This window comes from Ostrea edulis, chromosome 8 (assembly GCF_947568905.1).
Source record: "Ostrea edulis chromosome 8, xbOstEdul1.1, whole genome shotgun sequence".
NCBI lineage: Eukaryota > Metazoa > Mollusca > Bivalvia > Ostreida > Ostreidae > Ostrea > Ostrea edulis.
The window spans coordinates 19,009,966-19,032,308 of record NC_079171.1 but is presented as its reverse complement, the minus strand read 5'-3'; the positions used below and the strand labels follow the sequence as shown (position 1 = coordinate 19,032,308).

Below are 22,343 nucleotides of genomic sequence, written 5' to 3'. Positions count from 1 at the left end.
ATTTACTCTCAGCTTCGGCCGGTTCTAGTGTCACCTAAGTGCACATTAATTGCTAGAACCGGCCGAAGCTGGGAGTAAATTTCCAGACATGAATTATGAAGGACTGCTCCGAGATTCGGTGAAAGCGTCAATCCAAATATTCAGCCAAGCCGAATCTCAGCCGAGATTAGTCTAGAGGTTAGAGCGTTCGCCCCGCATGCGGACTAGGCCGGGGTTCGAATCCCGGCCGCGACAAACCTAAGTCTTTAAAACAGGTAGTGGCAGTTCCATCGCCAAATGCTCAGCATTAGGTATGAATGTCACGGGTCCTCGGAGATGACCTTTAAAACGGATGTCCCGTGTTACAGTAGGTGTGGCACGCTAAAGAACCCTCACTGCTCAATTGACGTAAGCACCGAGCAAAGGCCTAAATCTGAAGCTCTCACCCGTCTTGGTGACGTCTCCATATGAGTGAAAATTTCTTGAGAGAGACGTTAAGCAAGATATAATCAATCACTTAAAATGATCATATGCAGAACAAGCTTTTGCGTATCGAATCATGTGACAGACATAAATACCATATACAGGTGATAATGGAATCTTGTTACATAAGTATTGGAAGTTGACGCTATGGAGACGCTGAAGTCATAAAGTGGAGTTGTTAGTATCCATGTTCATTAAGATATCTAAGTACGGAACATGTATGTTTTGTACTTGCGAATTATGACGTCATGTACAATCATTGTTAAAATCCTTTATATAAATATAAAAGTCAATCTTTCTCGTTCGATATGCAGGAAAAGATCAAAGTAGGTTTCTTTTATAGTTGGTCATCAGAAGAGGGAAATAAGTTCATATCGATCAAACAAGTTTGTGAAACTACATGCTCTAATGGATAATGTGCTATAGAGTAATGTATATATATATAGATTTTGGGAGCATGCCGTCATTCAGACGGATTTTCCTCGTTTGCTGAAAAATGTAGAAAATGAAAAGAAAAAAAACCACGTGCATGTCAGCATATGTTTTGCTTGAGTGAAAGAAAGTTGAGTGCAAAAATTAAGCAACACCAAATTGAGAGTATTCAAAATACATGTAGAGAGAGTAAAGATATGAGGCTGGAGAAAAATAACACAGACACATATGTATATAGAGTTTATACTATGTACAAGTTTTTGATTTCGTTCTTATTTTGGAGTTTAATTTTTGCAAACCTCACGTATTCCATACTGAAGTGAGTAACCCCCCCCCCCCCCCCAACCCCCCCGATACTGTTCCTATAATCTCGGTTGAGATTCGGCTCGGCTGAATATTTTGACTGACGCCTTCACCGAATCTCGGAGCAGTCCTTCATAATTCATGTCTGGAAATTTACTTTCAGCTTCAGCCAATTCTAACAATTAATGTGCACTTAGGTGACACTGCTGTTCGCTTCAGTTAAGTGATTTGACTGTTAAACTAACTCTCTATCACTATCAATGCTGTATTACTTACCATTTAGGTATAAAAATCCCAAAGTGAAAACAGGCGCTACATTTTCCGTTCAAATGTTCAGATTTCCTTGGCACAATATTTTATCTCTCGGAATTGAAGAGTTCTTATAGTCTGCTTTATCTAGTTACTGATACATCGTATCTCTACATACCTACTTGCATTTCGCTAATTCAAAAAACAAACTATAGGGACTCTTCAATTTTGGGAGATAAAATATTGCGCCATAAAAGTCTTCATTTGAACCAATCTCTACCCAGAGTTATCGTTCCTTACACTCACTTACACCTCTGTCAACGTCCCAAGGGTTTTACAAGATTTTTGTAAAATGGCACATATGCTCAAATAAAGTGTGGTTTTGACTTCAGTTGCAAACATATACGTAAATAAATAAATATTGAGCAGATGTCAAGTCTTTTTGTGACACAAGAAGCAATGATTTGAGTTGAAACGTGGATATTGGGGAGTTCTATAGCACCAGGCCTATACATAGGTACATGAAGAATATATAGTAATGGAAAAAAATCTACAAATAGTTGCTTGTCCTACATTTTCCCGATATTTTAAAAAATAGTTCTTAGTTTTATTAGCCGTAAAAAAAGAAGTGGATTTACATGTGGAATAACATTGATTATTTTGAGATGTTAACAGAGGTGTAAGTGAGAGATTTACATGTGGAATAACATTGCTTATTTTGAGGCGTTAACAGAGGTGTAAGTGAGAGATTTACATGTGGAATAACATTGCTTATTTTGAGACGTTAACAGAGGTGTAAGTGAGAGATTTACATGTGGAATAACATTGCTTATTTTGAGGCGTTAACAGAGGTGTAAGTGAGATATTTACATGTGGAATAACATTGCTTATTTTGAGGCGTTAACAGAGGTGTAAGTGAGAGATTTACATGTGGAATAACATTGCTTATTTTGAGGCGTTAACAGAGGTGTAAGTGAGAGATTTACATGTGGAATAACATTGCTTATTTTGAGACGTTAACAGAGGTGTAAGTGAGAGATTTACATGTGGAATAACATTGCTTATTTTGAGACGTTAACAGAGGTGTAAGTGAGAGATTTACATGTGGAATAACATTGCTTATTTTGAGGCGTTAACAGAGGTGTAAGTGAGAGATTTACATGTGGAATAACATTGCTTATTTTGAGACGTTAACAGAGGTGTAAGTGAGAGCAAGAAACGACAATTCTGGGTAGAGATTGCATTTGAACGGAAAAATTAGTGATGGTTTATTTTATGGAATTTACATATTTAGACGGTAAGTAATACAGCATTAATAGTGATAGAGAGTTAGTTTAACAGTCAAATCACTTAACTGAAGCGAACAGCAGTGTCGCCTAAGTGCACATTAATTGCTAGAATTGGCTGAAGCTGAAAGTAAATTTCCAGACATGAATTATGAAGGACTGCTCCGAGATTCGGTGAAGGCGTCAGTCCAAATATTCAGCCGAGATTAACTGTTCCTATAGAACGGTCATTAAGCCGTGAATTATTTAAAGCAGCATAAAAACCGATTTTGACAAGAAATTGAAGTGACTGAACGAATTTATTTTCTTTATTTTAGTTGTTGTGTGCAGTGTATACAAGTATTATTTTTTCATTCCTGAAAGTTCGCGGTTTATATGCGTAAACTGCCCAAACCAATTCATATTATATAGAATATAAAAACAAATTAAATTCATTCCTTAGATAAATTAGAAAAACAAAAAGTTGAAAATATTGTATACAGCTTTTATATTAGCCCCTGCGTACTCTCATGATCTAGGGACCTCTCTTTTATATTAGCCCCTGCTTACTCTCATGATCTAGGGACCTCTCTTTTATATTAGCTCCTGCTTACTCTCATGATCTAGGGACCTCTCTTTTATATTAGCTCCTGCTTACTCTCATGATCTAGGGACCTCTCTTTTATATTAGCCCCTGCTCACTCTCATGATCTAGGGACCTCTCTTTTATATTAGCCCCTGCTTACTCTCATGATCTAGGTCCCTCTCTTTTATATTAGCTCCTGCTTACTCTCATGATCTAGGTCCCTCTCTTTTATATTAGCCCCTGCTTACTCTCATGATCTAGGGACCTCTCATCTCTGTTCAATATCAACGTGAGAGATCTTCACCTTGAATATGAAAATTTTCATTGATAGCTACATGTACATGATGATGTATTTACATGTTTAAGCTCTGCTAAGTATTTAGGTCCATTCCCAAAAGTATTGTGTACTCGTTTTTTTTTATTATTATTATTATACAAATACCATAAGAATTATTTTGTGTATTGAAAAATGATACAAAATTAATCGCAAATCTGTCTCTGGTCTCCAATAATTTTTTGATTCCTGTTTGTGCCTTTCTCAGTCAAAATATTATGTATTTCAAAGTGTTGTGTATATATTATTTGTTAGTAAGTTTGTTACTGACTGTCTACGGGAATATGTCGGGCTGGTCAAGTCCATAGAAGGCGAGGCAAAGCCAAATTCTACTTAAGGTAAATGTTTTAGGTCTTACGCGGGACCGGAATCGAGAATCGAACTCGAGACCTCTCAGTTTTGGAAAAATTAGCTTGGCTAGCGTGACCTTATACACACATGTATGTAGATATAATAACAATGCATCGTGAATTCCATCTGATTGTATTTTAAATGCATTTGCAGGTTTTACACTATCATTTGGAATTATTTCACTTGTAATAGTGAATTGGGGTGGAGGTGAGTAAATCAACCCACTATAGTATTTACGTCACTAATTAACATGTAGCCTGTTTGGTGAAGCTACACTTGGATGTCCAGAGGATTTGAGGTACCGTCAAAATGTTGTCAGGGAAATCTCATTTTTAGCTGATCCACACAAAATAACATTTTGTATTTTATTCATCTAAATGAACAGGATGCCAGGCTACAGAAACTTGCTATACTTGCAATAATGTGACGGACTACTCGGGGTGTTCCACGATCAAAACAACCTGTAGACAGAATGAGGTATATCGATACCATATATGTAGTAATCCACCAACTTTATGTTATAAAATTGAAGTCAGAATCAAGAGGAATTTAATTTCTAAACTTTTTGTATATTTGTTTGTTTTCCCTATGTATTTTATACAACGCGTGCTTCGTTATCGAACAATTTGTGATGTCAATGCTTATGAAACTTGGAGGTAATGTTTTCAAAGAAAATCGAGTGTAGATGCACAAATTGTTATGCAAATCTTTATTTTGACAAGTGATCTTTTTGTCAATGTAAATTTTGAATGTATTGGGTATTGCGTGAGCGTGAATGTTTGTAGTTACACCCACCCAGTAAATTAAAAAAATACTTTTGACATTTTTTTTATCTGAAGTCAGCTGTGATTTTTTTTCTTGGATTTTCAACGTTTCTTTTAATCTCTTGATATCCACACTGACGTCTACTCTTCAGTATTTTTGTCAGTCCTGGACAATCGTATCAAAAATTGAATATGTCATTTGAAAAAGAAATCAAGGAAATTTAAGTAATTCTTTTGTTTTTGTTTTTCCAAGATATGTTACACCTCGGATAGTGTTGACGGAAATGGAATTACACGACACACGTCAGGGTGTATTTCAAAGCAGGTAGGTAATCAGTACTGGAACTGTGAGATTCTTTGAAGTAACTAAGGGTATATCACTTACAAAACAAGAAATAATAACATGGCTTCAGTTATGTTTTAATATTTTCCTTACTTGATTGAAAGGCTTAGTAAAAACGGATTAATGATGAAATGAATGACGAAAGCGGTCTGTGATTCCTGATGTCTAAAGAATCCAGGGCTTGAGAATTTATTTGACGTAATAAAATAAAACTTATCCGGTACCAATTTTGATGCACCAGATGCGCATTTCGACAAATAATGTCTCTTCAGTGATGCTCAACCGAAATGTTTGAAATCTGAAATAGCAATGAAGTTTTAGAGCTATTATAGGGAAAAACAGTGTGCCAAAAAGTGTAGTCAAATTCATATCATGAAAAAAAAAAGACAATTTCTATGGAAAAGCCGAGTGCCGATAAAATCAATAGAAGAGTGTAAGCTATAGCCATGTTAGTGGAGAATTAAGTGTTAGGAACTGTGTAATAGTGAGAGATGGATAATAGAAAGGAGAATTAAGTGTCAGGAACTGTGTAATAGTGAGAGATGGATAATAGAAAGGAGAATTAAGTGTCAGGAACTGTGTAATAATGAGAGATGGATAATAGAAAGGAGAATTAAGTGTCAGGAACTGTGTAATAGTGAGAGATGGATAATAGAAAGGAGAATTAAGTGTCAGGAACTGTGTAATAATGAGAGATGGATAATAGAAAGGAGAATTAAGTGTTATAGACTGTGTAATAATGAGAGATGGATAATAGAAAGGAGAATTAAGTGTCAGGAACTGTGTAATAGTGAAAGATGGATAATAGAAAGGAGAATTAGGTGTTAGGAACTGTGTAATAGTGAGAGATGGATAATAGAAAGGAGAATTAAGTGTCAGGAATTGTGTAATAGTGAGAGATGGGTAATAGAAAGGAGAATTAAGTGTCAGGAACTGTGTAATAGCGAGAGATGGATAATAGAATGGAGAATTAAGTGTTATAGACTGTGTAATAATGAGAGATGGATAATAGAAAGGAGAATTAAGTGTCAGGAACTGTGTAATAATGAGAGATGGATAATAGAAAGGAGAATTAAGTGTCAGGAACTGTGTAATAATGAGAGATGGATAATAGAAAGGAGAATTAAGTGTCAGGAACTGTGTAATAGTGAGAGATGGATAATAGAAAGGAGAATTAAGTGTCAGGAACTGTGTAATAGTGAGAGATGGATAATAGAAAGGAGAATTAAGTGTCAGGAACTGTGTAATAATGAGAGATGGCTAATAGAAAGGAGAATTAGGTGTTAGGAACTGTGTAATAGTGAGAGATGGATAATAGAAAGGAGAATTAGGTGTCAGGAACTGTGTAATAGTGAGAGATGGATAATAGAAAGGAGAATTAAGTGTTAGGAACTGTGTAATAATGAGAGATGGATAATAGAAAGGAGAATTAAGTGTTATAGACTGTGTAATAGTGAGAGATGGATAATAGAAAGGAGAATTGAGTGTTAAGAACTGTGTAATAGCGAAAGATGGATAATAGAAAGGAGAATTAAGTGTTAGGAACTGTGTAATAGTGAGAGATGGATAATAGAAAGGAGAATTAAGTGTCAGGAACTGTGTAATAATGAGAGATGGATAATAGAAAGGAGAATTAAGTGTTAGGAACTGTGTAATAGTGAGAGATGGATAATAGAAAGGAGAATTAAGGGTTAGGAACTGTGTAATAGTGAGAAATGGATAATAGAAAGGAGAATTAAGGGTCAGGAACTGTGTAATAGTGAGAGATGGATAATAGAAAGGAGAATTAAGTGTCAGGAACTGTGTAATAGTGAGAGATGGATAATAGAAAGGAGAATTAGGTGTTAGGAACTGTGTAATAGTGAGAGATGGATAATAGAAAGAAGAATTAAGTGTCAGGAACTGTGTAATAGCGAGAGATGGATAATAGAAAGAAGAATTAAGTGTCAGGAATTGTGTAATAGTGAGAGATGGGTAATAGAAAGGAGAATTAAGTGTCAGGAACTGTGTAATAGCGAGAGATGGATAATAGAATGGAGAATTAAGTGTTATAGACTGTGTAATAATGAGAGATGGATAATAGAAAGGAGAATTAAGTGTCAGGAACTGTGTAATAATGAGAGATGGATAATAGAAAGGAGAATTAAGTGTCAGGAACTGTGTAATAATGAGAGATGGATAATAGAAAGGAGAATTAAGTGTCAGGAACTGTGTAATAGTGAGAGATGGATAATAGAAAGGAGAATTAAGTGTCAGGAACTGTGTAATAGTGAGAGATGGATAATAGAAAGGAGAATTAAGTGTCAGGAACTGTGTAATAATGAGAGATGGCTAATAGAAAGGAGAATTAGGTGTTAGGAACTGTGTAATAGTGAGAGATGGATAATAGAAAGGAGAATTAAGTGTCAGGAACTGTGTAATAATGAGAGATGGCTAATAGAAAGGAGAATTAGGTGTTAGGAACTGTGTAATAGTGAGAGATGGATAATAGAAAGGAGAATTAAGTGTCAGGAACTGTGTAATAGTGAGAGATGGGTAATAGAAAGGAGAATTAAGTGTCGGGAACTGTGTAATAATGAGAGATGGATAATAGAAAGGAGAATTAAGTGTCAGGAACTGTGTAATAGCGAGAGATGGATAATAGAAAGGAGAATTAAGTGTCAGGAACTGTGTAATAGCGAGAGATGGATAATAGAAAGGAGAATTAAGTGTCAGGAACTGTGTAATAATGAGAGATGGATAATAGAAAGGAGAATTAAGTGTCAGGAACTGTGTAATAATGAGAGATGGATAATAGAAAGGAGAATTAAGGGTTAGGAACTGTGTAATAGTGAGAAATGGATAATAGAAAGGAGAATTAAGGGTCAGGAACTGTGTAATAGTGAGAGATGGATAATAGAAAGGAGAATTAAGTGTCAGGAACTGTGTAATAGTGAGAGATGGATAATAGAAAGGAGAATTAAGTGTCAGGAACTGTGTAATAGTGAGAGATGGATAATAGAAAGGAGAATTAAGTGTCAGGAACTGTGTAATAATGAGAGATGGATAATAGAAAGGAGAATTAAGTGTTAGGAACTGTGTAATAGTGAGAGATGGATAATAGAAAGGAGAATTAAGGGTTAGGAACTGTGTAATAGTGAGAAATGGATAATAGAAAGGAGAATTAAGGGTCAGGAACTGTGTAATAGTGAGAGATGGATAATAGAAAGGAGAATTAAGTGTCAGGAACTGTGTAATAGTGAGAGATGAATAATAGAAAGGAGAATTAGGTGTTAGGAACTGTGTAATAGTGAGAGATGGATAATAGAAAGAAGAATTAAGTGTCAGGAACTGTGTAATAGCGAGAGATGGATAATAGAAAGAAGAATTAAGTGTCAGGAACTGTGTAATAGCGAGAGATGGATAATAGAAAGGAGAATTAAGTGTTATAGACTGTGTAATAATGAGAGATGGATATTAGAAAGGAGAATTAAGTGTCAGGAACTGTGTAATAGTGAGAAATGGGTAATAGAAAGGAGAATTAAGTGTCAGGAACTGTGTAATAGTGAGAGATGGATAATAGAAAGGAGAATTAAGTGTTAGAAACTGTGTAATAGTGAGAAATGGATAATAGAAAGGAGAATTAGGTGTTAGGAACTGTGTAATAGTGAGAGATGGATAATAGAAAGGAGAATTAGGTGTCAGGAACTGTGTAATAGTGAGAGATGGATAATAGAAAGGAGAATTAGGTGTCAGGAACTGTGTAATAGTGAGAGATGGATAATAGAAAGGAGAATTAAGTGTTAGGAACTGTGTAATAATGAGAGATGGATAATAGAAAGGAGAATTAAGTGTTATAGACTGTGTAATAGTGAGAGATGGATAATAGAAAGGAGAATTGAGTGTTAAGAACTGTGTAATAGCGAAAGATGGATAATAGAAAGGAGAATTAAGTGTTAGGAACTGTGTAATAGTGAGAGATGGATAATAGAAAGGAGAATTAGGTGTCAGGAACTGTGTAATAGTGAGAGATGGATAATAGAAAGGAGAATTAAGTGTCAGGAACTGTGTAATAATGAGAGATGGATAATAGAAAGGAGAATTAAGTGTCAGGAACTGTGTAATAATGAGAGATGGATAATAGAAAGGAGAATTAAGTGTCAGGAACTGTGTAATAGTGAGAGATGGATAATAGAAAGGAAAATTAGGTGTCAGGAACTGTGTAATAGTGAGAGATGGATAATAGAAAGAAGAATTAAGTGTCAGGAACTGTGTAATAGCGAGAGATGGATAATAGAAAGGAGAATTAAGTGTCAGGAACTGTGTAATAGTGAGAGATGGATAATAGAAAGGAGAATTAAGTGTCAGGAACTGTGTAATAATGAGAGATGGATAATAGAAAGGAGAATAAAGTGTCAGGAACTGTGTAATAATGAGAGATGGATAATAGAAAGGAGAATTACGTGTCAGGAACTGTGTAATAATGAGAGATGGATAATAGAAAGGAGAATTAAGTGTCAGGAACTGTGTAATAATGAGAGATGGATAATAGAAAGGAGAATAAAGTGTCAGGAACTGTGTAATAATGAGAGATGAATAATAGAAAGGAGAATTAAGTGTCAGGAACTGTGTAATAATGAGAGATGGATAATAGAAAGGAGAATAAAGTGTCAGGAACTGTGTAATAATGAGAGATGGATAATAGAAAGGAGAACAAAGTGTCAGGAACTGTGTAATAATGAGAGATGGATAATAGAAAGGAGAATAAAGTGTCAGGAACTGTGTAATAATAAGAGATGAATAATAGAAAGGAGAATTAAGTGTTAGCAAATGTGTAATATTGAGAGATGGATAATAGAAAGGAGAATTAAGTTTCAGGAACTGTGTAATAGTGAGAGATGGATAATAGAAAGGAGAATTAAGTTTCAGGAATTGTGTAATAGTTAGAAATGGATAATAGAAAGGAGAATTAGGTGTTAGGAACTGTGTAATAGTGAGAGATGGATAATAGAAAGGAGAATTAAGGGTTAGGAACTGTGTAATAGTGAGAGATGGATAATAGGAAGGAGAATTAAGTGTCAGGAACTGTGTAATAGTGAGAGATGGATAATAGAAAGGAGAATTAAGTGTTAGGAACTGTGTAATAGTGAGAGATGGATAATAGAAAGAAGAATTAAGTTTCAGGAACTGTGTAATAGTGAGAAATGGATAATAGAAAGGAGAACTAAGTATTAGGAACTGTGTAATAGTGAGAGATAAATAATAGAAAGGAGATGGAGGCGAGAGCAAAATCAATTGTTAACTGACCACCCAGGCGTCCATAAAAAATAGGGGTAAGTAAAGAAGAAAATATACAAGAAAGGAATATCAACGGGAAAATGCTGCAAAGAGTTCAAGCTTTAATGTAAGTCATGTAGCACAAATATTAGACGACTGAAGCCTGGAAGAATTACATCTTTAGTAATGAATCTACAAAGTACCTCCAAACATTATTACGTACATGGTGATGTTGTGTGGGCGTCCTAGCAACACGAGGTACATGTACCAGACGCCAGCCAAACTTATGGTATAGGGTGTAAGGGGAGGTCATGGGTTTTCCAAACTTCACTTTCGTCCAACTCTCAAATTATGTGACCATATACTTCAGAAAGAACTAAATCCTGCACATAATTGACAGAAAAGGAATGGTAGGATTGATCATGATGAACGAAAGTTGGTTCAGTATCCAGGATCTGGATCTGTGGTGTATTATGGACAGCAAGACCTACAACATTCTGTGCCCAACATCCAATTGAGCCAATTCAGTCAGCGTCGTCATTAAACTGCATGGGGGAACATTAATTTAATGCCAAACAGGATCAAAAACTTGCTGGAAAAACAGAGGTGGTGTTAAGAAATATTTATAGGCAAAGTGTAAATCACAGACGAATGTTCGTACATGTTTATAGGCACAGTGTAAATCACAGAACGAATGTTCGTACATGTTTATAGGCACAGTGTAAATCACAGAACGAATGTTCGTACATGTTTATAGGTATAGTATAAATCACAGAACGAATGTTCGTACATGTAACATCAAATACGTATATAACTACGAGTGTTCATTAAAAAGAAAAAAAGTGTCGTATCATACTGTTGTAGGTTTGTACATTCCTGTCCTCCGAATTTGGTTCAAGTACATCGACTTCGTCCCCACTGACCGGAAATCTAATAGGTCGACGAGATGTCGTCTCCTACTCCTGCATCAAGTGTTGCTCAAACGTGGGGGGAAACCATCCATGCAATTCGCTTCCCTGCAAATCAGGTGGTGTGTTGGCATTTAGTGCAAATCTGTATATATGTGACAGAAATGAAAGCATGTACGAATGCTGCTTGTATGTTAAGGTCAGATGTAGGCGTTTTGAACAATGCAAATGTGAATATGTAAAACAGATCCGAATCAGATTTTGATTTTAAAGTCAATAATTCACAATATTTAAATTCATCCCGTTTATCGTAACATTTTGCTACATTATGTAACCAAAACTGAAGATTGATATTTCATAGACTTTCAACTCTTGAAATATGTTAATTCACCGCGTATAAATACACTTGACTTAATCTATATCTGTAGGATAACCATCGCGGGAATTTATCAAAATGTAATTTGTCTTTCGGTTTTTGAAAGTAAATGAGATGATAAACCTTGAGCTTCTTAAAGCTAGTGACGTCTCTATATGATAGAAATAACTACAAGCATGCCCTCTAACGTTAATAGAATGGGTCAGAATCAGATAAAAATTACTGTACCCTGGGAAAAGGTACAGAGACACATATTTCCGTGTCCTTACATTACATTGAAGGAGTGAAAATAACAAACAGTGATCAATCTCATAACTCCAACATATAATGCAAAAGTAAGAATAGAGCAAACACGGACACCTGGTCATACCCGGTACCAGAGGTGGGAACAGGTGTCTAGGAGGAGCAAGCATCCTCTATTCACCGGTTACACTCCCTGTGAGCCCTTGGTTAAGTAAACTGAGTAATCCTTAGTCAAAATATGTGTATAAAGAACAGCATAGCAATTGGTATGAAACACGTCAGGCAGCGTTTGATTCAAATGACAGGTTGTAATGGTAACGCCCATAGAATCACAAAAGACTACAATGATATTGCCAATGAGGAACTCGAGCATCTTTATAATAACAACTTCAGAGTACTTGTGCGTAGAATCAGAGTGGTGTTTAACGAAGGAATTTATTCAATGACTGATCACTAGATACATTGTAGAAATATTTCGTTTTTCGCTTTATATTGAAGAAGCAACTTCTATGATGTGAAAATGTCTAGTCATCTGTTCATCCTAAATGAGTCTTGACTAGAAAAATGGTCAAATCACAATACAAATCATAAGATTACTTGAATTTTGGTTGGAGACCAAAATGAGAGAATACATGGAGGATTTCAATAAGAATACCCTGACGTCACACGCTTTACCATTACTATATCTATATCATGTGACTTGTTTAAAAAAAATGAATGTATGAAAACATTTAATAAAAGAAAGCGCATCACAAAGGTATTATAAATACGACAAACTCTGATTACTTGAATGAAAACCATTCAGGTAAATTGTGTCTCTCAATTGGAAAAGTAATGAAAATTAATAGATTCCGTATGCCGAAGAAAAATACCTTGTTGTTTTCAAAATCATGATTAGATATAATAGAATAATCAGATAACAATGATGGCTTTTGATATATCATTCTATAATGCAGACCCGCAGTTAATCACGGTCGTCTTTCTAAAACCATAATATCTATATGATGGACCACCTCCAGGCGGCCGATAACGATGCTCGATTGGTTAAGAATTTTTTTTTTTTGATTGTCTGACATGATTTTAGAGGGAAATCGAGATGATTGAAATTAGATACACATGTCCGGATAAAATGGATACTACGATAAAGTGCAAACATATTGATATCATTATTTTTCAGTAATGTAGTTTTGTTATTATGGTTATAGCGTCATCACATGGGCCAACAACCCCAGCTTCTATATCTCATACCACAAGCAAGTCCGCTTTGTCAACAACCACAGCCTCTACATCTCATATTGCAGGTAAGTTTTCTTTCGTTCTGCTTATGGTCAGTTTTTAAATCGAAGCAGGCTATTGACAAACAAGTTGATGGTGCAAGGGTTTCAATAGTCTCGTTTCAAGTCAACATTTCGCAAATTCAATGGTCGTTATAACGATCTAGTTTGCCAATGCCAAACAATGCATCCTATCATTGGCTCAAATGTTGTCTGATGTGTTTCATACAGATTGTTGTTAGGTCGTGCTTGGCAGACTGATTTTGATTCCTTTTACCTGATCAATATATAGGGCTCACGGCGGGTGTGACCGGTCGACAAGGGATGCTTACTCCTCCTAGACACCTGATTCCACCTCTGGTGTGTCCAGATGTCCATGATTGCCAAACTCTCTAATTTGTATTACTTATAGGAGTTATGAGATTGAGCACTGTTCGTTATCTTCACCTTTGTGAACACTGTCATTCATATAGCCCAAACACTACTGCCCTGTCATCTCATACTGCAAGTACCTCCACAAAATCTGTCAATGCCTATGTTTTACAGGAATAATTTTGCGGACAAAATTTCTCGGACACAATAAAAACAATACAATAAAAATATGATCTTTTATAACCGAAAGGCTTAAGTCTTCTTGTTAGAGTAAGTATATATATATATATATATATATATATATATATATATATATATAGACAAATGCATTTATCAGCTACAGAATTCTTACAACAACCAATATGGAATAATAAATTATTCACATATAAAGGTAAGACACTATATTTCCCTGATTGGATTAAAAGTAATCTGCTCTATGTCAAAGATATGTGTGACTCAAGTGGTCTAAAACCTGCTAAATGGTTTCTTGATAATTTAAAATACAAAAGTAATTGGATTTGCCAATATAAGATTTTATATTCAGTCTTTAGAGAATTTATAAACAAATATGATCTTTCAATTGTTCCATTTATCACAAACTCTTCAATAATCCCTCGCTTTCAGTACGGTAACAAACTATTAGACTTAAGCAAAGGTATTTCAAAAAAAATTTACAAAATTTTATGCAATAAAAAATCACGTACACCTATTTATCAGTCATTCTATGAAAGAGAATTTCATATTCAGTGTAAATCATCATGGGTAAAAATATATAGACATAAAATTGCAAATATTTTTGATAAAAAGGTTGCAGAGTTCAACTATAAACTTCTGAAGAACTTGCTCAGCAATAATTTATTCTTAAGTAAATGCTGCCAAGATATAAGCAGTAAATGCAACTCATGTCCAAATGAAACAGAAAATTGTAAACATTTAATATTTGATTGTTCAAATGTCAAAGATATTTGGAATTTGATAAGTTCCTCATTAAAATTTGAAATTAGCTGGAAACATATTGTTATTGGCTTCTATCAGGAAACAAATGACAAAATATCAGTTCTTAATATTTTAATTTCTTTCATTGCTTATCGTATATACAAATTCAAAATGTTATGTAGACTCAATAGCAAAAATGAAACACAAGAAAGAGTTAAACAACATATAAAATATGAATTGCTAACATATCATAAAGTACTTAAGAAATGTAACACTCATAACTCGAATTATATAGACATTATATTAGGAATTTCGGATAAACTTTAATAAAATTAAAGCAATGTGTGAGACATTATCAGTATTGTAACATACTTTTAATTAATATGCATATATTTCTTACTATTCATATGTCTGTATTTATTTGTAATCGATATGTTCACGTACAACATGTATTTAATTATTTAAATGTAGTTTTACGTATGATATAAATCCACCTCTACTGGGAGAAAATGGTCTCCCGGCTAGGCTGCCCTAGGGTCATCTCTGGACTCTAGTTTGTGTGTGTGTGGACCCTGAGGCAGCATGAGTGGTATTATGTTTTAAGAAAATCCCTAGCTTTATTATATTTAACATTATGGCATTGTTGTAATCTACTAACTCATTGTTACATTGATCATCATACAATATGATTACTGTATAACCTATATATTTAAATGTCAACATGACAATACTACTCTGACATGCAATGAAATTTATGTATTCAATGAATGTACATCTAAATTAGTTAATATGTACCCTGCGTGGTACTTTAGTAAAAACTTTGTTATATATTGAGGGAGCTTAGTCAGGGCCCCATACCTGGCAGCTGCCCTATTATATTAGTTAGTTATTTTAAAATTGTTATAGAGTAGGCTCAGGGAAATAAATGAATATATATATATATAATTAAATATATATATATATATGTAAAGCACAGAAAATTTCACTTTATTTGGATACCCACTTCCGCCCCTACCCGGGGTTGAACTCAGGACCTGCGGAACCAAATCTCCTAGCAGCATGTAACCAGCGCGCTAGACCGCTCGACAAGTCTTGCCTAGATGGTCGAGCGGTCTAGCGCGCTGGTTACATGCTGCTAGGAGATTTGGTTCCGCAGGTCGTGAGTTCAACCCCGCGTAGGGGCGGAAGTGGGTATCCAAATAAAATGAAATTTTCCGTGCTTTATATTAAATTTTTCTTCACTTAGGGCAGTTATGTTCATTTAAGAGTTCATTGCTATTTCTGTGCTTTATATATATATATATATATATATATATATATATATATATATATATATATATACATGTATATATAATATATATATATATATATATATACAAAGCACTAAAATGACCAACGACACGAACAACGAGATTGTCAAATTTTCGGGACGACCCGTCCCTTCTTCAGGACAAACGAAAACAATTACATAATGTGGTCAGTATCAACAGAGCATAATAACAAAAACTACATATAAATACATCTAGCACTACAACTACACTAATCTACAAACGTATTTACAACGCAGACTACATGTTTTTGGTCTTTAGGCTTGCCAATCAATGTTAAAAGTGGAGCGAATGAGGACATGCCTTATTCGTCCAAAGACCTGATCCAAAATGTCCGAAAAGAAAAACAATAAACTTAATTAATCTCAAGTGGAACGAGTTAACCCAATTACGTTGACAAATAGTAAAGCTAACTCGTACCCAGAGAGATTCTATTTTAACCATGCATAATTTATAAAAGATAATAGTAAGTAACAAATACAAATAAATAATAAATAAATGAAAATAAGCTATCTAAACGAAGTAAGAGATGAACAAAGTTTGAGAGAAAGATAATGTAAACAACAAGTTTGAATAAGTTAACAAAATGGACCAACTCCAAACAAAAACAAAGAATAGGCAGCCCAGGAAATTGAATCAACATCAAACATTCCCGTACTGATCATGTCTAGGGTAGATGTGTAAGAAAAACATAGAATCCCGGAAACTGATAAATGGGTTTTACATGTAAGCAATCGGTTATGAAGTTCAAAAAAATTAAAATAGATGGACTGATTGTAAACAGAATTGAAAAGAGAAAAAAAAATGTGTTAAAAAATGGTCATAGTAGCACTGTTAGGGACATGATCAGACGAGTAGGTCTAGATGAAGCTTAAAATCTAGTAAGGGTTTAGCCCGTATTCATCCTGGTGAAGTCAGTAGGTTTGTTGATACCATGCGGTTCAAATGACTTCAACCTGTGCATCCAGAATTTTTCCTTCTGCTTTCTTTCGGTATCTGACCAACTAGGGTCATGATCAATAACCACTACTGTCATGTCCTCCCATCGGTGGTTATTGCCATTGAAATGTGTTGCTACTGGCAAATCTTTTTTGGTTCTGATGGAGGACCGGTGGTTGTTGACCCGTCTGCGAAAGTCTGTTGTTTCTCCTATGTACTGCTTCTGGCAGACATCGCAACTGATGAGATAGATGCAGTTATTGATTTTGCAGGAAAAGTTTCCCAATATTTTATAACTGCGACCCGTGACAGGACTGCTAAAACCTTCAGTGTCTGAGCTATATTTGCATAATTGACATCTGAGGTCTGAGCATATTTTGAAACCTCCATTGGGTAAAGGGTTATCCAGTTTGGTCCTTACTATCATGTCCTTCAGGTTTCTGGGACGCCTGAAGGATGCCATCTTTGGTTCCTTAAAAACACCAGCCATTCGTTTGTTGGCATGCAGAATGGGCAGGTGTTTCTTCAGAATACCGTTGATGTTCTTGAGGGCGGGATGATACGTAGTGACCAATGGAACCCTGTCATTCTGAGGTTTTTCTTTATACTGGAGGAGGGACTGTCGGTCCTGTAGTGACATGTCATCAATCGCGGATTGTACCTTGCAAGGATCATATCCTCTGTTAGTGAGATGAGTTTTGAGGATTGCTCCTTGTTCTAGGAAAATAGTAGGTGTGGAACAGATGTGGCGGATTCACGTAGCCAAACCCTTAGGTACACCTTTGAAAGTGTGGGGTGGATGACAACTAGATGGCATAAGGTATAAATGAGAGTCAGTGGGTTTGGTGTGGAGATTAAACTCAATTTCCCCGTTTCTAAATGTGGCTGTGGTATCCAGAAACGTGTTATTTGAGGTGGAAATTTCCACAGTAAACTTGATGGAATTATGGAAAGAGTTTGCCATCTCGATAAAATCGTCCAGGCTTTCACGACCGTTAACCCACTTCATCTCAATGTCATCAATAAAACGTAGCCAACTGAGGAGTTAAACTGGTGAATAATGTAGAAGTCTACGTTCCAGTCTCCCCATAAAGATGTTGGCATACGATGGTGCCATTTTTGTTCCCATAGCTGTGCCACTTATTTGCAGGTAGTGTTCACCATTGAACATGAAGTTCCACTTTTAACTAAGTTAAGCTCCACTTTTAACATTGATTGGCAAGCCTAAAGACCAAAAACATGTAGTCTGCGTTGTAAATACGTTTGTAGATTAGTGTAGTTGTAGTGCTAGATGTATTTATATGTAGTTTTTGTTATTATGCTCTGTTGATATTGACCACATTATGTAATTGTTTTCGTTTGTCCTGAAGAAGGGACGGGTCGTCCCGAAAATTTGACAATCTCGTTGTTCGTGTCGTTGGTCATTTTAGTGCTTTGTATAATTTTTTGTATTTGACCTTGTATCCATGTTGTGGATCCGACACTTTGAGGTATCGGGTGTTGTTGGAACTTTAGTGCTTTTTTATACATACATATATATATATATATATATATATATATATATATATCCAAATTGTGTTTTAAAAAAAAATCACAGTGTCCGGTATAAAATATTAAAAGAAATAGAATAAACAGTACACAAAGTTAAAAATTTAACGCAAGCGCTTTCATTTTATAATCCTCAGGCGTAACATTTTAAAATAGTTTTGAAATGGTTTGACGTCATAAAAGCGTCCTAACATTTTTTTTAACTTTTATGACGTCAAACCATTTCAAAACTATTTTAAAATGTAACGCCTGAGGATTATAAAATGAAAGTGCTTGCGTTAAATTTTTAACTTTGTGTACTGTTTATTCTATTTCTTTTAATATATATATATATATATATACATGTATATAATATATATACATGTATATAATATATATACATGTATATAATATATATACATGTATATAATATATATACATGTATATAATATATATACATGTATATAATATATATATATATCCTTAATGACGGCTTAAGTTTAACTCGTTCTAATGGCGGCTTAAGCTTAAGGATACTGAATAGTTAACTCGTTCTTTGTTTTTGACTTGATCCAGTGTAGGATGAGTCAGTTAAGATCTGTCTTGACGCTCGATGGGAACAGACTTTTCTATTCCCACATATTACACTCAATAATTTTAATGTGTAGACGTTTTTTTTGTTAATCAGCTTTTGTAGTTTAGTTGTAGTTTTAGTTTCCTGTTCTATTTAGTTTTCTTTTCTATGTAAATATTCTATCGTCCTGAGGAACGAACAGGTTGTCCTGAAAATTTGACAATTCACTGTTGTTCGTGTCGTTGGTCATTTCTAGTGCTTTTTATATGTATATCAAACATAAATTCGGACAGGTATCAAATATAAATATTAATGAACTTGGTATCAAAATCAGTTTACAGATTTTATTTAACCTAAGGGTCTTTTTTGTCATAGACTCCCACTGTTGTTGCCATCTTTTATGAACACTAACATGATATTTCGTCTTTAACGATTGTTCTTTTATACAGTATATTCTTTGAAAAGTAAAATTAATGGAATTTTGGAGATCTCGGCATCTTCCATTACATTTCAATGGTTGTGAGTTTATTTTCTTTAGAGTCACGGAGTTCCACTTTTCTTTCTTACAGTTGTAACATTTAACACGAAAATGGCGTCTTTAAAATTTCAGTGATAGGTGACGATATTTTTGGCGGAGGAACCAGATGCTAGAAATATATCACTTTAAATCCTTTGATGAAAAAATTGTACCCTTTTCCAGTAGACCATAATCAAAACAAAATTAAAGGATTCTCAAAATCACATGAATAACTCATAATTGGCAGAGAGAGAGAGAGAGAGAGAGAGAGAAGTGTATGTGCATCAATGTTTTAATTTTAGGACGTCATTTTATGTAATCCCTAAACTTTCTTTCAGTGTAATACACATATACATCAATGTCATTGTACATAGATTACAGAGGAAAGCATTCAATTCCATACAACAATTGCTATTTCCTCGGTTCACTCAATTCTTTAGCTATCTGAGAACTAATATTCTCCTCGCCCTCTGGGATCAATGAATATTGTATATCTCAGCTGGTAGCTAAATTATTGACCGAAAAAAGCTCAATTGTTTTATTATATCAATGATTGATTTATTCAAATATCTAAACTGGCTGCTAAAGCCTAAGAAACGATGCAATATACATGCTCGGCCATTTTTATATAAAGATACATTGTAAGACCTAGTCCCAATCTACTTAAAATCAGACTTCTTAGATCAGCGCCATGTACTCTGCAATAGAGTACACGGCGCGGATCTAAGAAGTCTGATTTTAATTAAATTGGACCTAGTCCCAAGTTAGTTGAGAGACGAGTTTTTAGCTCACCTGAGCTAAAAGCTCAAGCGAGCTTTTCTGATCACCCGTATTCGGGCGTCCGTCCGCCTGTCCGTCTGTAAACTTTTAACATTTTTTACTTCTTCTCAAAAACCAGTGGGCCAATTTCAACCAAAGTTAGTACAAAGCATCCTTAGGTAAAGGGAATTCTAAATTGTTAAAATAAAAGGCCAGGCCACCTTCCAAGGGGGAGATAATCAAGAAAAGATAAAAATATAGTAGGGTCATTAACAAATCTTCTTCTCAAGAACCACTGGGCCAGAAAAGCTGATATTTATATGAAAGCTTCCCGATATAGTGCAGATTCTAAATTGTTAACATCATGGTCCCCGGGGGAATAGGGGATGAAAGTTTTACATACAAATATATAGGGAAAATCTTTAAAAATCTTCTTTTCAAGAACCACTGAGCCAGAAAAGCTGAGATTTATATGAAAGCTTCCTGATATAGTGCAGATTCTAAATTGTTAAAATCCTGGCCCCCGGGGGTCGTATGGGACAACAATAGGGGATCAAAGTTTAACATACAAATATATAGAGAGAATCTTTAAAAATCTTCTTCTCAAGAACCACTGGGCCAGAAAAGCTGATATTTAGATGAAAGCTTCCTAACATAGTGCAGAGTTAAGTTTGTTCAAATCCTGGCCCCCTGTGGTAGGATGGGGCCACAACAGGGGATCAAAGTTTTACATACAAATATATAGGGAAAATCTTTAAAAATCTTCTTCTTGAGAACCACTGAGCCAGAAAAGCTGAGATTTATATGAAAGCTTCCTGATATAGTGCAGATTCTAAATTGTTAAAATCCTGGCCCCCGGGGGTCGGATGGGGCCACAATAGGGGATCAAAGTTTTACATACAAATATATAGGAAAAATCTTTAAAAATCTTCTTCTAAAAAACCATTCGACCAAAGAAGTTCACATTTACATGAAAGCTTTCTGCCATAGTGTACATTTAAGTTTGCAAAAACCATGACCTCCAGGGGTAGGTTGGGGCCATAATAGGGACTACGGTTTTACATGCAAATATATATGGAAAGTCTTCTGATATGGACCAAGGTGACTCAGGTGAGCGATGTGTCCCATGGGCCTATTGTTATTTATTTTATGACTGAGTAATTCAAAATAGGCTACGTAATTTAACGTTACTCCGGTACCAACCTAACCGATTAACAGGTCATGCAAAACCTACCACACGGTACCTAACCTATTAACAGGCTACGCAAACGTACCCACGGTACCTAAGCGGTTAACAGGCTATTCAAACGTACCCACGGTACCTAACCGGTTAACAGGCTACGTAAATGTACCTAACCGATTAACAGGCTATGTAAAAGTATCAAATGGTACCTAACCGGTTAACAGGCTACGTAAACGTACTACACCGTAGTGAATGGAGATTTTTAAATAAGTACAGTATAGAAAAAGGTTATTTCAATATAGAAGTATTGGAAATCACCAATTTAAATTTAGTTCGATGTTGGTGAAATCAAGTTATATTCACCTCGAAGGCACGAATAGGTGAATAAAACGTTAACGGTCTATTTTTTCTAGTTTGTTAGATTATCTGCCACGCAAAAACGCTCAGAAGGATGTGATATACATTATTGAATTTGCCAGTATTTGTTTATGCTGCTTTGTAAAATAATGTTTTCGAAATATGCTGAACATGAGAACAGAATTTGTATAATCCCACCAGTAGATGTAATCAATATGTCTTCTACGGTACACCAAACCTAACAAAAGATAATCTTTCACTGATTTTGGCATCAAATGAAAACTGCGACAGTCGTTTCAGTGAATAGAATGCACATGTGTATTATCTGATAGAATGCACATGTGTATTATCTGATAGAATGCACATGTGTTTATCTAATAGAATACACGTGTGTGTTATCTGATAGAATGCACATGTGTATTATCTGATAGAATGCAAATGTGTGTTATCTGATAGAATGCACATGTGTGTTATCTGATAGAATGCACATGTGTGTTATCTGATAGAATGCACGTATGTGTTATCTGATAGAATGCACGTATGTGTTATCTGATAGAATGCACATGTGTGTTATCTGATAGAATGCACATGTGTGTTATCTGATAGAATGCACGTATGTGTTATCTGATAGAATGCACATGTGTGTTTATCTGATAGAATGCACATGTGTGTTATCTGATAGAATGTACGTGTGTTTATCTGATA

General features: G+C 35.0%; 1 protein-coding gene across 3 annotated transcripts in view; it reads left to right on the top strand.

Moving 5' to 3' along the window:
• Positions 1-22,343, top strand: part of LOC125662336 (uncharacterized) — a 39,337-nt gene that overhangs the window by 1,438 nt on the left and 15,556 nt on the right. For 2 of the 3 annotated variants that reach the window (XR_008797947.1, XM_056147077.1), the window contains exons 2-6: positions 4,136-4,189; positions 4,368-4,459; positions 5,000-5,071; positions 11,210-11,375; positions 13,078-13,173. Coding sequence is in view for 2 of the 3 variants with exons in the window: in XM_056147077.1 (XP_056003052.1) it covers positions 4,136-4,189; positions 4,368-4,459; positions 5,000-5,071; positions 11,210-11,375; positions 13,078-13,173 (480 nt within the window). In the remaining variant the exon portion in view is untranslated. The remainder of the gene's footprint in view (positions 1-4,135; positions 4,190-4,367; positions 4,460-4,999; positions 5,072-11,209; positions 11,376-13,077; positions 13,174-22,343) is intronic. The other variant, XM_056147078.1, reaches the window with a different exon arrangement.